At 34.2% G+C, this 17,839-nt stretch overlaps 1 protein-coding gene across 1 annotated transcript in view; it reads right to left on the bottom strand.

Annotated features, from left to right (window-relative positions):
- Positions 1 to 17,839, bottom strand: part of TRHDE (thyrotropin-releasing hormone degrading enzyme) — a 455,449-nt gene that overhangs the window by 125,253 nt on the left and 312,357 nt on the right. The window contains exons 9-10 of the mRNA XM_011972836.1: positions 4,124 to 4,189; positions 3,308 to 3,495 (exon numbers count right to left, since the gene is read on the bottom strand). Coding sequence (XP_011828226.1) covers positions 3,308 to 3,495; positions 4,124 to 4,189 — 254 coding nt within the window. The remainder of the gene's footprint in view (positions 1 to 3,307; positions 3,496 to 4,123; positions 4,190 to 17,839) is intronic.

Here is a 17,839-nt window from a genome sequence, read left to right as displayed (position 1 = left end):
GAATCATTGTTTGCCCCAATATAAATAAACAGAATTTCCATATATTTAAATTATTTATTCTAAGTAACTAGAGATTATGATCAAAGTTGGTTTGTTTCTATATTTGGGTTTTAGAAAAAAATCTCTAAAATACAGGAAAATGATTCATATAAATACCTGCATGTCAATACCACATATATACAGCAAATTTCCTAAATGTCAGACATTGTATCACATAGCTGTTCAGATACAAGTTAACTACAAGGTTAACTAAGTTAAACTATAAACCTTATAGTTATAACTATAAGGTTTGGGGATACAAACTTTGAGGCAGTTTTTAATAATTAAAAAATATATATTTATATACTTCCTAAGAATCTTTTTGTTCCCTATTCTATGTGTGTTTGTGTGCATGCACACACATAACCAAAATCTACATATAGTAACAAAGACAAATTAAAAGTTCCAAGTTAAAAGCATATTTGAAATTTGTATTACTTTTGAACTACTATACTGTGAATATATTTCACAACTTTCCAAACATCATATATGTGGACTTTTCATAAATTTCGTTTTAAAATCAAGGAAAGCCTCATAATTATGTTGCTTTGTGATTTTAACTTAAAAGACTAGAAGATCCTAAACTTAGTTTAGTGAAAAGCCCTCTGTGTTGTAAAGAAATCCAAGATTGCAATGGATTATGTTTAAAACGATATTAGAAAAAATAACTTAGGATATTAGATTCTGTTCTAGCTGTCTCAGTTTTAACTTGACTTGTCATCATGTTATTTTGAGCATAAAAAAAGACCTCCCAAGATATTCTTTTCTTTAACAGTTCGTGCGACTACCTCTCTTATCAGTCATTTTCATTGTTATAATAAAGCAACTTTTACTCTAATGATTATATTAAGGTAGCAAAGAATAGGTGCATATAAACCTGAATGAGATGGCTTTTTATAAAATAGCATCAAAATTAATGAAGCATTTGTCCAGACTTTGTGAAAAACTGGTCAGATGTCACTGTGATCAGGGCATTAAGAGAAGGAAAGTATGACTGTGGAGGTTAGTAAAATTCTCCGCAGCAAAGAACACTGAGAAGCTCCTCAGTGTATAGGGAGACATTACTTTACATTGCAATGCATTAACTTTATAATGAAAAAGGCTACGCAAATTCACAACTTCCCAAGTACCCAAACTCTAGAATATATTTGACACTCTGTTACACATCAGCTAACTTTATGTGACTATTTAGTTATGTAAAGATCTTTCCTTTCTATGTTGTAATACAACTATTATATATAAAAATATAATTACTGGATTTACTTAAAATGTTCTAGGCATATTGCAATGATGTTCTAGTGTTTCTTAGAAAAATGAAAAGACAAATAATTGATTTTCCTGGGTGAGAAAATATACAGATTTCACAGGATTTCTGGAAGAGATAGGCAGTTGGTTTTACTCCATCAACTGTCTGCATTGTGAAATAAAGATCTAGGAAGGCTATAAACATAGGCCAGAGAGAATCAAATTGAAGCTTTGACCAGGATGTTACAGTGAATTAAATGATCAATAATGTAAAATTGCAATAATCCATTTTCAGCTACAAGGTCTATAATTGCAAAATAAATAGAAAATCATTTTTTAGACAGGATGTCCTGCATTATCTTACTCTTAATATTTTATATGCTAAGTTCTCAGAGTTCAAAATCATACATATGATTTTATAATTCCAGAAGACAAACCGACAAAGCTGTCTAGATGTTACATATGATTATACAGCCTGGGAGAAATTCTTCCTTTAAAGAATTAGATTCCTGGCCGGTACATCTGATGTATGTTATAGGTTGACAGAATATTTTTGTTCAAAATTTGTTCTGTCATCTGCGTGTCCTTTATGTTTTTCTGCATCAGTGATGCTTGTGTCACATTGATCATTCTCAAAGGCCTGGCCCAAATCTCTCTAACTTTGCCACAGTCAAGTAGTTTTTATGTACTTCCCGGCAAGGCCAGAGTTGATGCCTACGCTTGTGCTTGTTTTGCCTCGGGCCAGACATCAGAAGGTTAGAAACAGCACCTGGCAGATGTGGGAAATCCAGGCTGGGGGAAGAAGCAATGACAGAGTCAGCCCCTAACAGTGGTGACAGTGTGGCAGGGTACAAGCACATTCCATGAGTCTACACAGTTGGATTGCAAAGGGTAGCGTGTTGAAGGTAAATATAGACTGTATATGGAGAGATACAAGACACTGCTTTTCTAAATCGGATTCCAAATGTAGTCACCAGAAACATTCATGAATTTCTCAGTCACTTAGATTGAGTGACTGGCTGGTCTTGGAGCTAGCCTACAGGGGAACAATTTCCATTCTTCTTAGAGATGACAAAGCAAACTTAATGTCTGTTCCAGATCTCCTGGACATGGGTGGATGATAAAGTCAGACTCCTAATTTTCCAAGATAATGGGAGGCAGCATGAGTAACCTAATCCAAACATCTCATTGTGTTTATCAATTTTAACTTCTCTCCCTCTTCCTGTACCTCCCATCCCCCACCCCCACCCCCAGCCTCACTGGAACCAAAGTCTTATTAGGGCATCTTAAATGAAATGAAATGGACTGATTTAAGTTTTAATATCTTTCCTTGGCCCAGACTTTAATGAGACACAAAATAGAAAACATAAAGTAGAAAAGAAAGAAAAATGCTACATGCTGAGTTATCAGTAATTAAGAGTTTCAGCAGAAAGTTAAAGAAACAACAAATAAAGATTTTATGTATGCTGTTGATTGATTTTAAACACTAAAAATGAGAAAGAACATATGTTGATACTAAGTGACATTAATCGTTAGATCATTTCAAGGTACCGTTTTAAATTCCTTTGACTCAGACATTATTTCACTTGATTTTTGTTTTAGTTTTTCTGCATTATGAGTTTCTGTTCTCACTTGCTTTATAAATCTCACAGTGGGCTCAATTCCTTTTAATTCACAGCAACACATTTTAACTTTCTTGCATTTAATTCAAGAAACATTCATGGGGAAAAGTGAAAAATAACATTTTAATTTTTTTGAACACCATGATTATTTAAAATTCTGTCTTCCTAAACAAATAACTTTGGTGTTTTTTCAGCTTGAAGGTTCAGCTATCCAGGAAACGGGAGTAAAAAGAGAATCAAAATAACTTGTGTAAATAAAGAAACAAAAACTATATTTCACTTAATATATGTTTTAATAACAAAAAGCATTTCAGAATTTCGTTATTAATGCTCTTTGAAATATTAAAACTGCAAATGTAAGAATAAAAACAATATTTTTCATGTAAAAAAGAATGTTGTACCTGCTATTTTGAAGTTTAAGTGCTTTAGTTTTAGCACTGATATCATAGATAAAATGTTGTTGGGTAATTATTATTCTATTTTCTGCTGTTGTGTTTCCCAAGATGGTGATAACAGGATAACCCATCTGGAGTGTCCACTGATCCATTACTTCTTGTATATTTACATATTTCCCATTTCTTTTTAAAGCCTTTACAAGGAAAAATGTATAAATTAGTTTTATAAACATGAATTATCAACATAATTAACATTAAGCCATTTTTATTTCTATCTTTACTATTTACCTAAATATGAAAACATTTAAAGTCAGTGAAGCCAATATAATGTTAGTGAAATTAATCTTCTTACCCTAAGTTAAGCTTCATACATGTATATAAAAATGAAAGTTGTATTAACATTAAAGTTTTTACATAACATAAAATAAAATATGTGTTATTATTAAAGCAAATCCCTACAGCATCAGTAAGTATTCCCAGTATGTCTAGTGTCACATTTAAATATTTGACATATAGGAAAAATTATTTCAAACTTCAATATTTATGTTTTTAACATGAATATCTTACACCATATTAAAATTATATTTCAGAAATATTGTCATGTTTGAAAGTAGGCGAGGTATCTTTTACTACCATTTGTAGTTTAGTTTTAAACCCCTTTGTTTTACAATATATTATATAAAACAAAAAATCAATATGAACAAATGAAAAATGTAAAAAGTGAAAACAAACTGTCAGTGTCAATAAAGGCTATGAATGTCTTATAAATGCAATTCAAATATTCAAGTAGAGGTTTTGATATTTGAGCTTCCTATACTTTACCTCTGATAATGTATTCCAGAGATCACTTCTGGCTGCATTGCCATACTTATGAATGGTTAAATAATCCTACAAGAATATAAAATTGCAATTACAAATCAAAGGTTAAACAGTAACTAGTAAACACATTTATGTCTCAATTCAGTTAATAATTTTCATATGTTGGAATTATATTACTAAAAAAGGACATAAAAGAAGATAAAGAATCTCATTTAAAAATATTCCAAAGAGATTTAAGTATAGAATATTTCCTAATTAAGTCATCAACCAATATTAATCTCTTAAAAATTATTTTCATAACCATAATCACTTCTTACAGATATCCAGGGTCAAAGATCTTTCTCTAATTAAGCGAGTCAACCTCAGTCAATTCTGAAAACACTACCTCTTCAATGAAAGGTTTAGAGAAACTTTCCCATCAGGATTTTGTGTTAAAGTGTTGTAAAAGAAATATTTTATGAAAAAAAGAAAGGGCTAATATATGCTGATGTTAAGAGGGATTGCTTTGCCGAAAGAATACTCTCTTCACAATCTGTCTCCAGTTCAGTGGTCTCTCTGCAAAGAAAAGACTGCCTATTACAATAATGATAAATACTTATTTCCATGGATTTGAAACACACATTAATATTTGATAAGAAAAAGTCATTCCTAAGTTTATTTAATATTTTGGGGCTTTGGACTTGCCATTTTTAATGTTTAGTTATTAGTGGTAAAACCTATACACTTTCTATCCGATTCACACTTTGTTCTCCTCTAAGAAGCACGGTTTGTCTCGTCAGGGTGCTATTTGGTTACGGCTGGTTTGCATTATTTTTTCTGCTTTCAAAACAGAAATATGAATATAAAAATAGTGTTATATTGTAAAAGTCCCTCGTTCTTCATTTGAAATTCCATTATCTCTGCAACATATAGATAGTAGACAAAATCCTAAATGACATCAAAGTACTGAAAAGAAAAATGCTGACTCCTTCAGTACTTTATATGGAGTGGGCTACTCTGGGGATAATTAAACGTGGGGGAAGCAAATTTTCTGAAATACAAATTGTAACACCTGTGACAGGTTCAGCTTTTGTTGGCAACTCACAGCACAGCAAATGGCAACTCCCGCTTAATCAGATGCCTAGAGATGCAATGTCCAACACTAACTTAGCAACTACAAATTCATCATTGCCATCAGGTGTTATGAATAACTTTGTTAAAACATATAACCCTGAATAACCATTCTGAATCCTAATTTGGCTTTGAACATTCCATGTGAGGTTTTTCAACATAAACCCAGAGACCAGGATTTAAATAGATTATTTCAGATTTAACTTTCAAAATTATTCATTATGCTCTTTTCACTTAAATGAATAAATTTGGGAATAAGATTTACAAAATATAAAAGTGCGTTTTATTTTTTAATTTTGTATTTGAGACAAGATCTCACTCTGTCACCCAGGCTGGAGTGTAGTAGTATGATCAGGGCTCACTGCAGCCTTTACCTCCCAGGCTCAAGTGATACTCCTTCCTCAGCCTCCTCAGTAGCTGGGACTGCAGGCGCACACACCACTACACCCAGCTATATATATTTTTTAAATTTTTTTAAGCAACAGGATCCCATTATGTTGCCCATGCTGGCCTTGAGCTCCTGGGCTTGAGCTAGTCTCTCTCCATGGCCTCCCAAAGGGTTGAGATTACAGGCCTTAGCCACAGTGCCTAACTTGCATTTTATTTTAGTGATGTAATAATAAACAGTGCTAATATTAGAACTCTTTAGTCTTAGGTTCTGTTTATGGGTAGTGCTGCTAGGCTAATTCAGCAAAGGGGAAATAAAGGAATACTATAAAATCCAATATACAATTTTCTTCTCAAAGATCATAAAAGTCTAACTATTCATAATATGAGTTGACCTTGTCCTACTGTCATCAGTTTGAACTATTTCTTCCCTTCTCAGTTTAGAAAAAGGTTCAAGTTTCCACTTCAAGCAGGCTGAAATGAAAATTATCCAGACATAAGAAGCAATTTCCAACTTGCCTGCCTCTGTATTCAGGAAAGATAACATATCTTCTTGAACTCTCAGTAACCCTGATATTCAGATGTTATTGGAATTTTACATGTGCCAACTTTTTTTTTTTAAAAGTTTCCCTTTTTTTTAAAAGAGAAAGCTTGCATAAACATACTCATAGTTTGAATTAAGAAAATTTTGCAGAATTATAATGAAACTTAAAGGATAATAAGTATGTTTTAATAATCAGTCATCTTTTTTTTTTTTTTCATTAATTCCACAAAATGTATGGAGCACTTAGCGTGTTCAGGTAACTTTCCAGTACAGGGGAAACAATGGTGACGTAAAGGTTACTGAGAACAACCACAAATACTGAGATGTGATTTGTGTAGGGAGATTTCCATGACTGAAGCTATAGAAATCTTGGTATAATAACCACTTGGCAAGATGAAATCATATTTGGTATCTCATTGAATAAAAATATTTTAAGTTCTTTTCAAACCTCTAAGTCAGTGAATATGAAAGTCCTCAGAGATATAAATCTGAAATGGAAATCTAAGTTTACGTTTATGTGTATAAAAGTCAATCTTCAGCAGATTTGACATTATGACATAAAATAGAAGAATGTTTTAATATTAACTTTAAAAGAATTGTGGTTTCTCTATACCAGGTATTTCAGAAATAATAGAGTTATTGTAAGGAATAAAATAAAGATAATCACCAGACTATTCTTAAGAGACATAACAAATAATATAGACTGATTAAAAGTTAAAACTCTATTAAACAAGAATATATTGCATCTGCCTATGGAGAGAGGCATCACAGCATAGTGGTTTAAAATGCAGTAACAAGAGCCTGCCTTGGTTCAAACCCAAGGTCCAACATTCACTAGCTATATGAGCTTTAGAAAGCTGTTTAGCTCTTTGTGCCTATCTTCACATATGTAACAATGGGGGTAATAAAATAACTACTATATATATTTTTCTGAGAATTGAATGATTCAATATACAGTGTTAAAAGAGTGAAGAGTGCCTAACACATCATAAATATTCGGTGGGCATTCTCTGTGGTAATCTTTTTAATAATCTCAGGCTATAGGTTGGAAAACTGAGTAACTGAGAAGGAAATGCATCATTATCAATAATAATGAAAGAGCACAGCACATGAAAACAGTAATATTTGTCTCCTTTTTAACACTGTGCGAGTTGTCTTATATTTTATCTCATTTAATCCACACAACAACATTAGAGGTAGATATTATCATCATCAGCTAAGAAATCAGAACATTGGAACTCAGAGTCTTCAGCCTACATCCAAACCCCATGCCTCTGGCTACCCAAATCCAATATCCAAGATATTCAAGCCACATAGATAACTGAGTCCTATTAGCCACATAGATAACCGAGTCCTATTAAAAACTGAACTCATTATCCTCTCCTACACTGGATCCTTTTGGTGGCCTTTCTCCAGTGAAGACCTTTTCATCCACTCCTAGCAAAGAGTTATCTTGATGCCTTGATTGCCCTTTCCACCACATTCAATTAATAATACATGAACTAAATATACTCCAAGATTCCCACTTTTCCTTACCTGTATGTCTTCTGTTCAGAATCTTACATGGATGATGACAGCTGCCCTTGTTTCTGCTTTGTTCCTTTCACATCTAGTCTCTCCCACAAAGCCAGAATATTTTTGATTAAATATACACATAAACCCCTGCTATGTTCAGAATATAGTCCAAACTCCTTAATATAGCCTAAAAATTGCCCTTAGAGTCTTGTCCCTCTGTATTTCTCAAATCCCATTTGTTAACTTGTTGCTCCCTGCATGAATTTAGCCACTTTCAGCTTTCTGAAGATGTCTAATGGATATTTTGTCTCATTTCTGGTTCTCTGCACATGCAATTCTCTACATACTCTTTTCTCCTTTGGCTACCTCAATTCAATTCAATTCAATTTCCAGGACTCAATTTTGATGCATTTCCTCCAGGAATCATTTCCCATCCACTTCAATCTCCTTCCTAATTCTAAGTTAAATATCTCTTTTATATTGTCACACAATGTTCTATATAATAGCATTTATCCCACTGTGTCATAGGTGCCTGTTTATTAGTTTGACCGTCCACACAGTCTGTAAACTCCGTGAGAGTAATGACTGCCAATCTTGTTTACCACTATTTAACCAACATCTTTGTGCCCAGTCTAGTACACAACAGGTGCTTTCTCTCTCTCTCTCTCTCTCTCTCTCCCCCCTCCACTCCATATATATATATGTATATCAGGATCCCCCAAAATATCATATTTAAATATTAAGATGGGACATAATTCATTATTTCACTATATATTTGTCAGGCATATAACTTGAATGGATATATGTGATTGCATATAATGTCATCAAAAATTGTGAACTATTGCATACAAGACCATTTTTGTTTTATTTCATTTGCTAACAAGTGATGTGGTTCATAACATGTCATGTGTAAAATCCAACAGGACTAATAAAGACAAAGGGAAAAGTAAAGAGTGAATTAAGGAAGTAAAGCTCTATTATCTTTTAAGATTTATGGAAATAAGATTTATGGAAATAATTATGGAATAATTGCTTTCCTATTAATTAGTCTTTCAGCATGCTAGGATAGAGGATTAACCACATAAATGGTTTACTCCTTGAGACATAAAGGGATGATTCCATAAAAACCATATGGATTCGTTTACATGTGTTTAGCTGCAACTAATAAACATCCACCATAGAATGACTTTTAAAATAGCAGTATTTAGGCTGGGCGCAGTGGCTCATGCCTGTAATCCCAGCACTTTGGGAGGCCGAGGTGGGCGGATCACGAGGTCAGGAGATCAACACCATCCTGGCTAACATGGTGAAACCCCGTCTCTACTAAAAATACAAAAAAATTAGCTGGGCGTGGTGTTGGGTGCCCGTGGTACCAGCTACTCAGGAGGCTGAGGCAGGAGAATGGCGTGAACCCAGGAGGCGGAGCTTGCAGTGAGTCGAGATCACACCACTGCACTCCAGCCTGGTGACAGAGTGAGACTCCTTCTCAAAAAAAAAAAAAAAAGTTGTGTTGATTCTTTCCTATCATAAGTAGGTAGGACAGAGCTGTAGCCACTTTCTTCTGGAATTATTTTGGTCCCGCCCCATCTATGATTTAGCTCCATTTTCAGGTTCGTGGCTAGATGGCAGCAGCAATCATCATATTCAGACATGACATTGTACAGAGGAAAGATACAGAATTTCTTCCTGAGAACCTCCTTTAAAGAATCAGGAAAACTTCACCTCAAATTCTGCAGCAAATTTCTCACATTTGTCATTTGTCAAAATTGCATCATGTGCTCTAGCAAGAATCTGTTACTGCATCTTAAGGGAGCATTGTTTGAACTTTACCCAAGGAAAGACAGTCCTCTCAAGTATATGGTTGTTTAGAAGAGGGTGAGAATTTGGAGAAAAAAAAAAATCAGAATTCAGCCAATAAAAAAGGGAGGCAACTAGGTATAGGGAGACCACCACCAGTAGTGCTTTCTCCAGTAAGACAGGGTACAGCAGCCTGGGACTCATTGACACTGGGAAGTAGGATGTCCTATACTTGTAAGACTAGTCTGGAAATGCTAGGTAAATTCAAGCATTGATTTTTCTGACTATGTGACAAGAAGGCTGAAGCAAGAGTTTGAAATATTGTTGCTTTCTATCAAGAATAATTGTACCTCAAAAAATGTGTAGTGGGCATTTGTCATTTTTTGGCTTTCCAGCATTTAAACACCAGTTTTATAGGGGGGCAATCACTCACTATGGAATCTGGGAGGAAGGTAAAATCTCTGCCTTCCTCTATTGAAATAGAAGGGACAAAATACTAAATATTCCCTCTCCACTTTCCCTGGCAGCTAAAGCCTGGGCTTGTGCTCTGGCCTCAGACAAGGGGATGCTTTGTCCTAGCACTATGAATCCTAAAAGAGTAGTACCTGTCATGGTGACACTAAGGGTCCTGTGGTAGCCACTGTAATGGGGAAAGCTGAACCTGACACTCCTGTGGCATAACCTTGGCTACATCTCTTGATTTTTTATCTCTTTTAGTTCTTATTCTATTTTGTAAGCCTGGTTCTTCAGCCTTCCCAATGATTCAATGGGCTACCTATATCCTTCAAATAATTTCTGTTCTGCCTAATTTAACCAGAATTTGTTTCTGTTGCTTCCATAATACAACTCTAATGGGTTAAACAAAATGAAGGAAGACACTTCTACACTATCTTAGTGATCCCTAGTAAGAAAATAAACTATTGCCTACAACTTACACAAAATAAAAGCTAAAGAACATTAAAATCTATTTAGTAAATCAATTAGGCTTTTGTTGTTATGAACAGTAGGTATGGCATGAAAGACATGTATACTTAATTTTTTATGTTTTAAAAGCAGACAAGAATGTTGGAGACAAAGATTAAAACTGAAATAAAGTGGAGAAGGTTCTATAGATGGGGGGGCAGACAGAGTGACAACAACAAAAACATTTTAAAAAGCAAGACTTTCGTCTTAAACAAAGCTTCCAAAGCAGTGACTTCTGCACTGAGAACTGTAAGTTCTGAACTTATATATTTGTAAGTATGTGCATTATTAGAGTAAGATGATCTTAAAGGGATCCATGAACAACAGCAAAAGTAGATTGAAAGTATCAGATCACAGCAAAGTCACACAAGAGTTGGATGAAACCCATTTGAAGCCTGGCCCATGCACTTCAGAGGATGTTTTTACATTCCCTAACCTTGACAAACAGGAGCAAGAAGACTACAACAGTGATAGGTGACCAACTCAAACAAAGAAAGCTAGACTATAGACCAAGGTATCTATTTGGATTCATACTTAGAAATTGATGGAAATTTTAAGATTAAATAAAAATGAGTAACAAAGCACTAAGAAAGCCTTATGCAAAGATTAAAAAATAATATTTATATTTTAATTATATTAGATAAGAGTCAAAGATGAAAAGGTATAAATAATTATTGAAACTTTTCTTTATTATTAAATTATATTAGGTTTCCAAGACATAAGTCCAGTATAATAAGAACCATTACTAAACTTTTTGAGGTACAGCCGTTCAAGCCACTCGACATGAAAAGAAAAAAAGAGATGACAGATCTAGGAAAGAAAGCTATTGGAGAGATAGAAGAAGAATAATTGAAAGTCAGTTTTCATGCTTTGCATGGCATTCTGATTCTGAATTTTTAAATGTGTTTACCCTAAATTTACCTTTAGAAGTGGCTTGCTTAGATATGAGAGTATTTAGAACACAAAAGTCATTTTACATGTTTTGCAAATCCATTACTCCACCCAATTAATGTAAATTTTGTAAGAATAAGTGTATCTTATAAGTGGCTGCTAAATATAGTAGAACATCAGAACATTTTAAATCAAAACAACGTGCCAGCTCATGAAAGGGTTTCTTGTTTGTTTGCTTTAAATTACAGATAATGGCATCTTCTCACACCACTTTTGTTTTCAAATATCTCCTATGTTGTAATTATAGATCATACCGTCAATTCCTCAACCTGCAGGCACATGACCAGAGTTACAATATTTCCGCTGTAGGATTTCTATGCCATTCCAGAACAAAGTGACAAGGTCCTACACCTGTCAGTGAAATAATGTGTCACAGTCTATAGAGGAGTTCTGGGGTACTAAAATATTTCTACATCTCACTTTTGCTGCTGGCATGAAATATTACTGAGACATAAAGTGAATCTATTGGTAAAAATGAAGTTTGTGAATTGCTTTTTCTGAATATCCTGATAAAGGGCTTTGATCATCACTCACTCCCAAAATAGATAAATTACATCCTGGTTGGTAAAAATGGACTGCTTCTTGTAAATCAAGTGGCCCACTGATTGTAGACATATACACAGAGTTCCCCTCTCCCACCTCTGTGCTCTCTCAGCCCTGGTGCTGGTAGCAATTTGGGAAGAAATGTAATTTAGTTGAGAAAGAAGGTATATATAAACTAGGTATAGGTATTAATCCAGGCTGATCCCTACCAGTCATGTGATCTGTTAAAGTATCTATTTTCTCTAAACCTTAATTTCTTCAACTGAAAAATGTACATAATGTAGTGCTTACCTGATAAGGGTATGCACAGAAAATGATATAAAACAAATAAACGACTTAGAAAAATACCAACCACATAAAGAATCCAAAAAACTTCAGTTATTTTACTAGCAAGATAAATGGGGAAACAGGGCTAGTGTCAAAAGTCTTCTTCAATCTTCCCTTCAAGAGAAGCCAAAATGTTCTAGAGATACCATAAGAAAATTATATGGACTTGGCCAGGAGCGGTGGCTCACTCCTGTAATCCCAGCATTTTGGAAGGCTGAAGCACGTGAATCACCTGAGGTCAGGAGTTCAAGACCAGCCTGGCCAATGTGGTAAAACTCATCTCTACTAAAAATACAAAAATTAGCCAGGTGAGGTGGCAGCCACCTGTAAACCCAGCTACTCAGGAAGCTGAGGCAGGAGAATGGCTTGAATCCAGGAGGCAGAATTTGCAGTGAGTCGAGATCGTACCACTGCACTCCAGCCTGGGCTACGAGAGAGAAACTCCAAAAAAAAAAAAAAAGAAGGAGAAAAAGAAAAGAGGAGAGCAGAGAAAAGAAAAGAGAAAAGAAGAGAAGAGAAGAGAAGAGAAGAGAAGAGAAGAGGAGAGAAGAGAGAAGAGAGAACAGCAAAAAAAAGCAAAGTAAAGCAAAGCAAAGAACATTATATGTACTAATTGAAGGAGGAAATTGCCTGGGTGGGGGGATGCAGTGGAGCAGTAGAAAAGAAAAAGAAAAATTAAGAACAAAGCTTCCTTTAGGCTTGAGAAAAGCTGCTTACAAGACTTCCTTCCAAATACAGGAAAGTAATGGGTTTTGGACAGTTCTCCAAGTTGTGGGGCCTAGCAGCCCTGTCTTTCACAGAGCTCTACTGAGATAACAAGACCCCTGATGGGCAGTTCATGGAATGGGTACACTAATTCGACTCAGCACAAAAGAGACTTACCCAAGTTGGCACTCATGCAATAAAGACACTAATCTTACTGTTCTTATTATTAATGGTGGGTTATTTGTCTAGCAGATTCTTCCTGTCTTCTCTTCCCTGAGTATCCAGATTAGATTTCATAGATCATCTTAATCAATCCTGGGAAACAGCCTCATCTGTTTTGTTTTACCGTCCTTCAATTACAGTAGCTTGGCAAAAATCCCAGTCATGGAGGAATCCAAATATTTGTCTTCTCTAAACCTGTACTCATACAGCTGAATATCGCAGAAGAAAATCATGCAATTGAAAAGCTGAGCTTATTCATAATCACCAAATTCAAATAGAAACTCAAAACTGTTAGAAAGTACCTTTCTACTCTTTGAATTCTCTATCTTCAACTTTCTCCACTTCCCACTCTTACCTCATTTTCATTCAGCTAGTGACCTTCTCTCAAAAAACACTAAAAAACTATAAGTCATCAGAAAGGATTTCTGATTTCCCCATTGCCAGCTTTCCAAATTTACTGGAGATAAACCTCCTATTAAAGACAAGTGCCTTCACCTTCTCAAAGAGCAAGGTCCTGGAGTTATTTCTCACTTCTCCAACATTATCAGAGTCATCTCCTGAATCTTTATCTGCCAGCTTAAAACCAGTAAAACTCCCTCTCATCTTTAAAAATAAAACAAAAATCTTCCTTAGCCTTTATCCCCCTCTAACAACTGACCCTCTTTTTCTTATCTCCTTCCTTGAAAAAATTCGTTTAATTTTATTCTACATACTCTGTTTCCATTTCCACATTCCCATTCACTCTTTAACCTACTCCACTGAAATCGATGAATTTACAGGGTACCAAAAGGAACAGTTTACAGTTGTTATCCTTCTCCACCTTGCTACTGCATTTAACATTGTTGGTCACCCACTTTCTTGTTCTTGAAACAAACTCTTCTCTAAGCATCTGTGATACGATGCCTTGGTACTCTGCCTGCCTCTCTAGCTGTTCCATCTCAGTCATCTCTACGGGCTCCTCCTCTTCTCTGAACCCCCAGTTGTTACAGTTGTTCAAGGCATGTTTCCAGGTCCTCATCCCAGAAACCTCAGAATCATTCTTGATTACACTCTCTTCCTCACTTCGCATACCATGCTCTTCATCCAATTTATCCCTAGGTCCATTGTATTCTACCATTAAAAAACATTTGAGATCCATCTATGTCTCCATTTCTATGAACTATTTAAGCCTTGATAATCTCTCACCTGAATATAAAAATATCCTCCTTACTTTTTTTGCCCAATCCCTTTCTTGGTATTCTGACTGCCCCAATCCCAGTGTGTTATTACAATTAGCCAGAGAACTGTTCTGTATGTAAATAGAGCCATGTCATATCCAGTTTAAAACTGTTTAATACAGCACTTGGAATAATATTAAATCTTCTTAGCACAGACTATTGGGCAATGCATGGTCACCTGCTGCTCACCACTCCTACCTCTTGTTCTTACTAACTCTACGCATCCACCAGTTTCTTTCTTTTCCTTAAACGTGCTCAGTTCTTGTTTTAGCCCTTCCCTCTTCTTGGAATCTCCCTGACCCCCATCTTTCTTCCTTCAGACCTCAGCATACCTACCGTCTTCTCAAGGATTCCCTAAACAACCGATCTAGAGTTGTTCCAACCACCCACTCGCTATGCTTTCTCACAGCATCCTATTTTTCCTTCCTAGAATTTTTTCACATTGAGCAAAAAATAGATTCATTTGTTTTTTCCTATCTATGGTGTATTCCCTTTATCCTGTTACATGATTCATGAGAACAGGGGCCATATCTACTGTGTACAGCATGCCCCGAATACTTAGTACTTATCATGATGTCTGACATAGACTAGATGCATAATAAATACATGTGGAATAAATGAATGACTGGACATGTCTAATGGGTGGGGAATGTGAACTGTATATATAAAACTAAGCAAAGCTGGTACAGGAAGAGAAATTATAATTTTGTTTTTTAGCACAAAACATTAAGAAATGATTTTTAATACTTACATGTGTTATTTTTCTTAAATGGAAAAGAAAATGATCTGTAAAATAATCATAAGGAGAGACCTTGAGCAGAAGAGAGAAGGTGAATACAGGAGACTGATTGCAAAAGGAAATCAGATTCAGTATAACAAGTGAATATTGTTATACTATGGTAGTATAACAATAACTACCATTTCTTTCTGTGCCGTGTTAACACGAAGTTCTCTCTTCCATAAACAAAAATACAGAGGTAGACAAAAGGGAAATTTTGGATGCATACAAACCTTTTGTAAACCAGGTTCAAAATATGTAACTTAAGTCTTTTTAACACTCCTAGGCCAATAATTTATAAGGTGTTTTTTCATAACAATAATTCTGACATATTAAATATAAGAGAAAAAGAATTTGCAGTAAATATGTTATAGTTCATTATTTTTATTTTATAACTAAATAAAGTTACTAAAAAGAGAGTAAGACCTCAATTTTAATGCATAAGACACATGGATAAATGTTATAAAAGAGTGAATGAAAGGAGTGAAATGCAAGCAGAGAATGTATTAAAATATTTCATAGCCTCATTTATGATAAAATGTATACAGTGAAATAACAATGAAAAAAGTTTTTTACTTACTAAATTAGTAAGAAATTTATTCTGAAAAGTTATAAGAATCCTGTTTACTTAGTAGAGTATAAACAGAGAACTTTCAAACTTCTAGCATTATACACTGGTTTAATATTTTGGAGAAAAAATTGATACTCTGCTCCTAAAATATATATATGAAGAGATAGTTCAAAATATAATGGAAAAAATCAACAATGTAAAGATTATTAGAGTGTTATTTAACAAAAATTGGACAGCAATGTAACTGCTCACAAACATGGATAAAACAAAATATATTATGGTACATCTATGTCATATTACTAGTATTAAACTAAGCTATGTAACAGAATCATGTCAAGCAATTATGAAAATATTAGTAAATGAGGAGAAATATCTTTAAGTTAGGAGCAATTTTTGTAATGTTTCCAAATATATAGTTCTAGGCTATTATGTGCACTTTCCAAAAAGAGAACATAAAATAAAAAGAAAAATAAATTTTAAAAGAAAAAGAAAGAAAACTGCTGATGCAGGAGCTAAGTAGGTTACAGAAAAATGCCTGTAAGGCAAGTTTATTATAGTACAGAACTAGCGATCTAACCAAATGGTAATGTCTACGAAGAGTCAGAGACAGTTTTTAGTAGATGTGTCCATATTTACAGATTGGTGTGCATTTACGGATATAGTAACATACAAACACATCCATATGTCAACTAAATGTGTCTAATAATTTCACAGATACATTTAAATAACCAAAAATGTCATTTCATAGAATCAACCCAATTAGCCAATATGTAATACATCTTGAGCCTTTAACTAACAGATAAAAGATAACCTATACATATAAACATATGAGACCTCCTGTTGAGCTGGACAAATGCCTGCAGGATTATTAAAAAGAGATATATGTCTCTAAAAATAAGGGCTTTTTAGTTATATAGCCACATTAGTCGGTTAACAACCTATAAATCAGAAGAAAAATAATAAAGATTCAATCAGTGGCTGTATTTTTAAAAAACTGATGAATAAAAGTTATTTCTCTCTGATCCAGAAATATGAATACAGAATGCTATTTACTTTTTTAAAGTACTTGTTTGTACTAAAGATGGAATTCTTAATTCTGAAATCCATCAAATCTTTTCTGAAACTTAAATATTTCTTTCTCTATAACATGCTCATTAATTTTTCTTTATAGTTATGTCTTTAATAAATTAAATGCCAATTAAGTCAAATCAAATAATTAAAAATTAGTAACGATAACATTATTATCATATGACATTGAGTGAACACATCAAATTATTTTCAAGTTGTTAACCATTTTACCCATAGCATATCTAAAACTGCATAGCATTTTAAGCAAAACTAGGAGACATTGGAGCAAAAGCTGTCTATGGTCATTCATTTTAGATTAAGTATGATTCAGCTGCCATCTGGATAAAAACACAATATTATCTCTTCAGAAAGAAAATTAACTTTGACACAATGTCTCTGCTCCTCTATTATTTTCTGACTTTTTACTTATCTGAAAACCTACATGTAAGGGAGAAAACACTCTCTCACAAATGTAAGCCTGCAGTTTTCAACTAAAAATCCTGCATACACGTGTTACCATATAACACTTCATTGGAACACAAGTTATTGAGTATGTTGTTGCTACTAATAATCCCTATGGCTTTGTGCCTGTCATTACCTTCAGGCTATCAGAATTTTATGAGCACAAACCAATAATAATGATATTTCCCTTTTGCTTTTTATCCACACCTCATTGCCTTACATTGATTTGCATAAGCAATTTCCACCCTGATAATTGGAGCCAAACATCTTGTTGTAGGTTACCTTATGGAAAAGAGCAGTTAAATACTAATCAAGAGAAATCTTTCTTTATTCAACCATATTTTAGATGATGCTGAATTACCCTCACTGCTTGAGCAGGAAGGTGACTCACTTTCTGACAGGGATTTCAGACTTTTGGGTTTGTATCAAGCTTAATAATGATCTCACTTTATAATTTCAATACCCTGGTGTTGACTCATAACAACATGAAGAATGGTACGACTAGGCTCAAATCATTAAAACAATATTGTTTTGTTTGAAAGAAAAAGCCATAGCACAG

The sequence above is a fragment of the Mandrillus leucophaeus genome, unplaced genomic scaffold (genome assembly GCF_000951045.1).
Source record: "Mandrillus leucophaeus isolate KB7577 unplaced genomic scaffold, Mleu.le_1.0 Scaffold1305, whole genome shotgun sequence".
NCBI classification, from domain to species: domain Eukaryota; kingdom Metazoa; phylum Chordata; class Mammalia; order Primates; family Cercopithecidae; genus Mandrillus; species Mandrillus leucophaeus.
The sequence above is the reverse complement of the archived record's forward strand: the minus strand, read 5'-3'. Positions and strand labels throughout refer to the sequence as shown.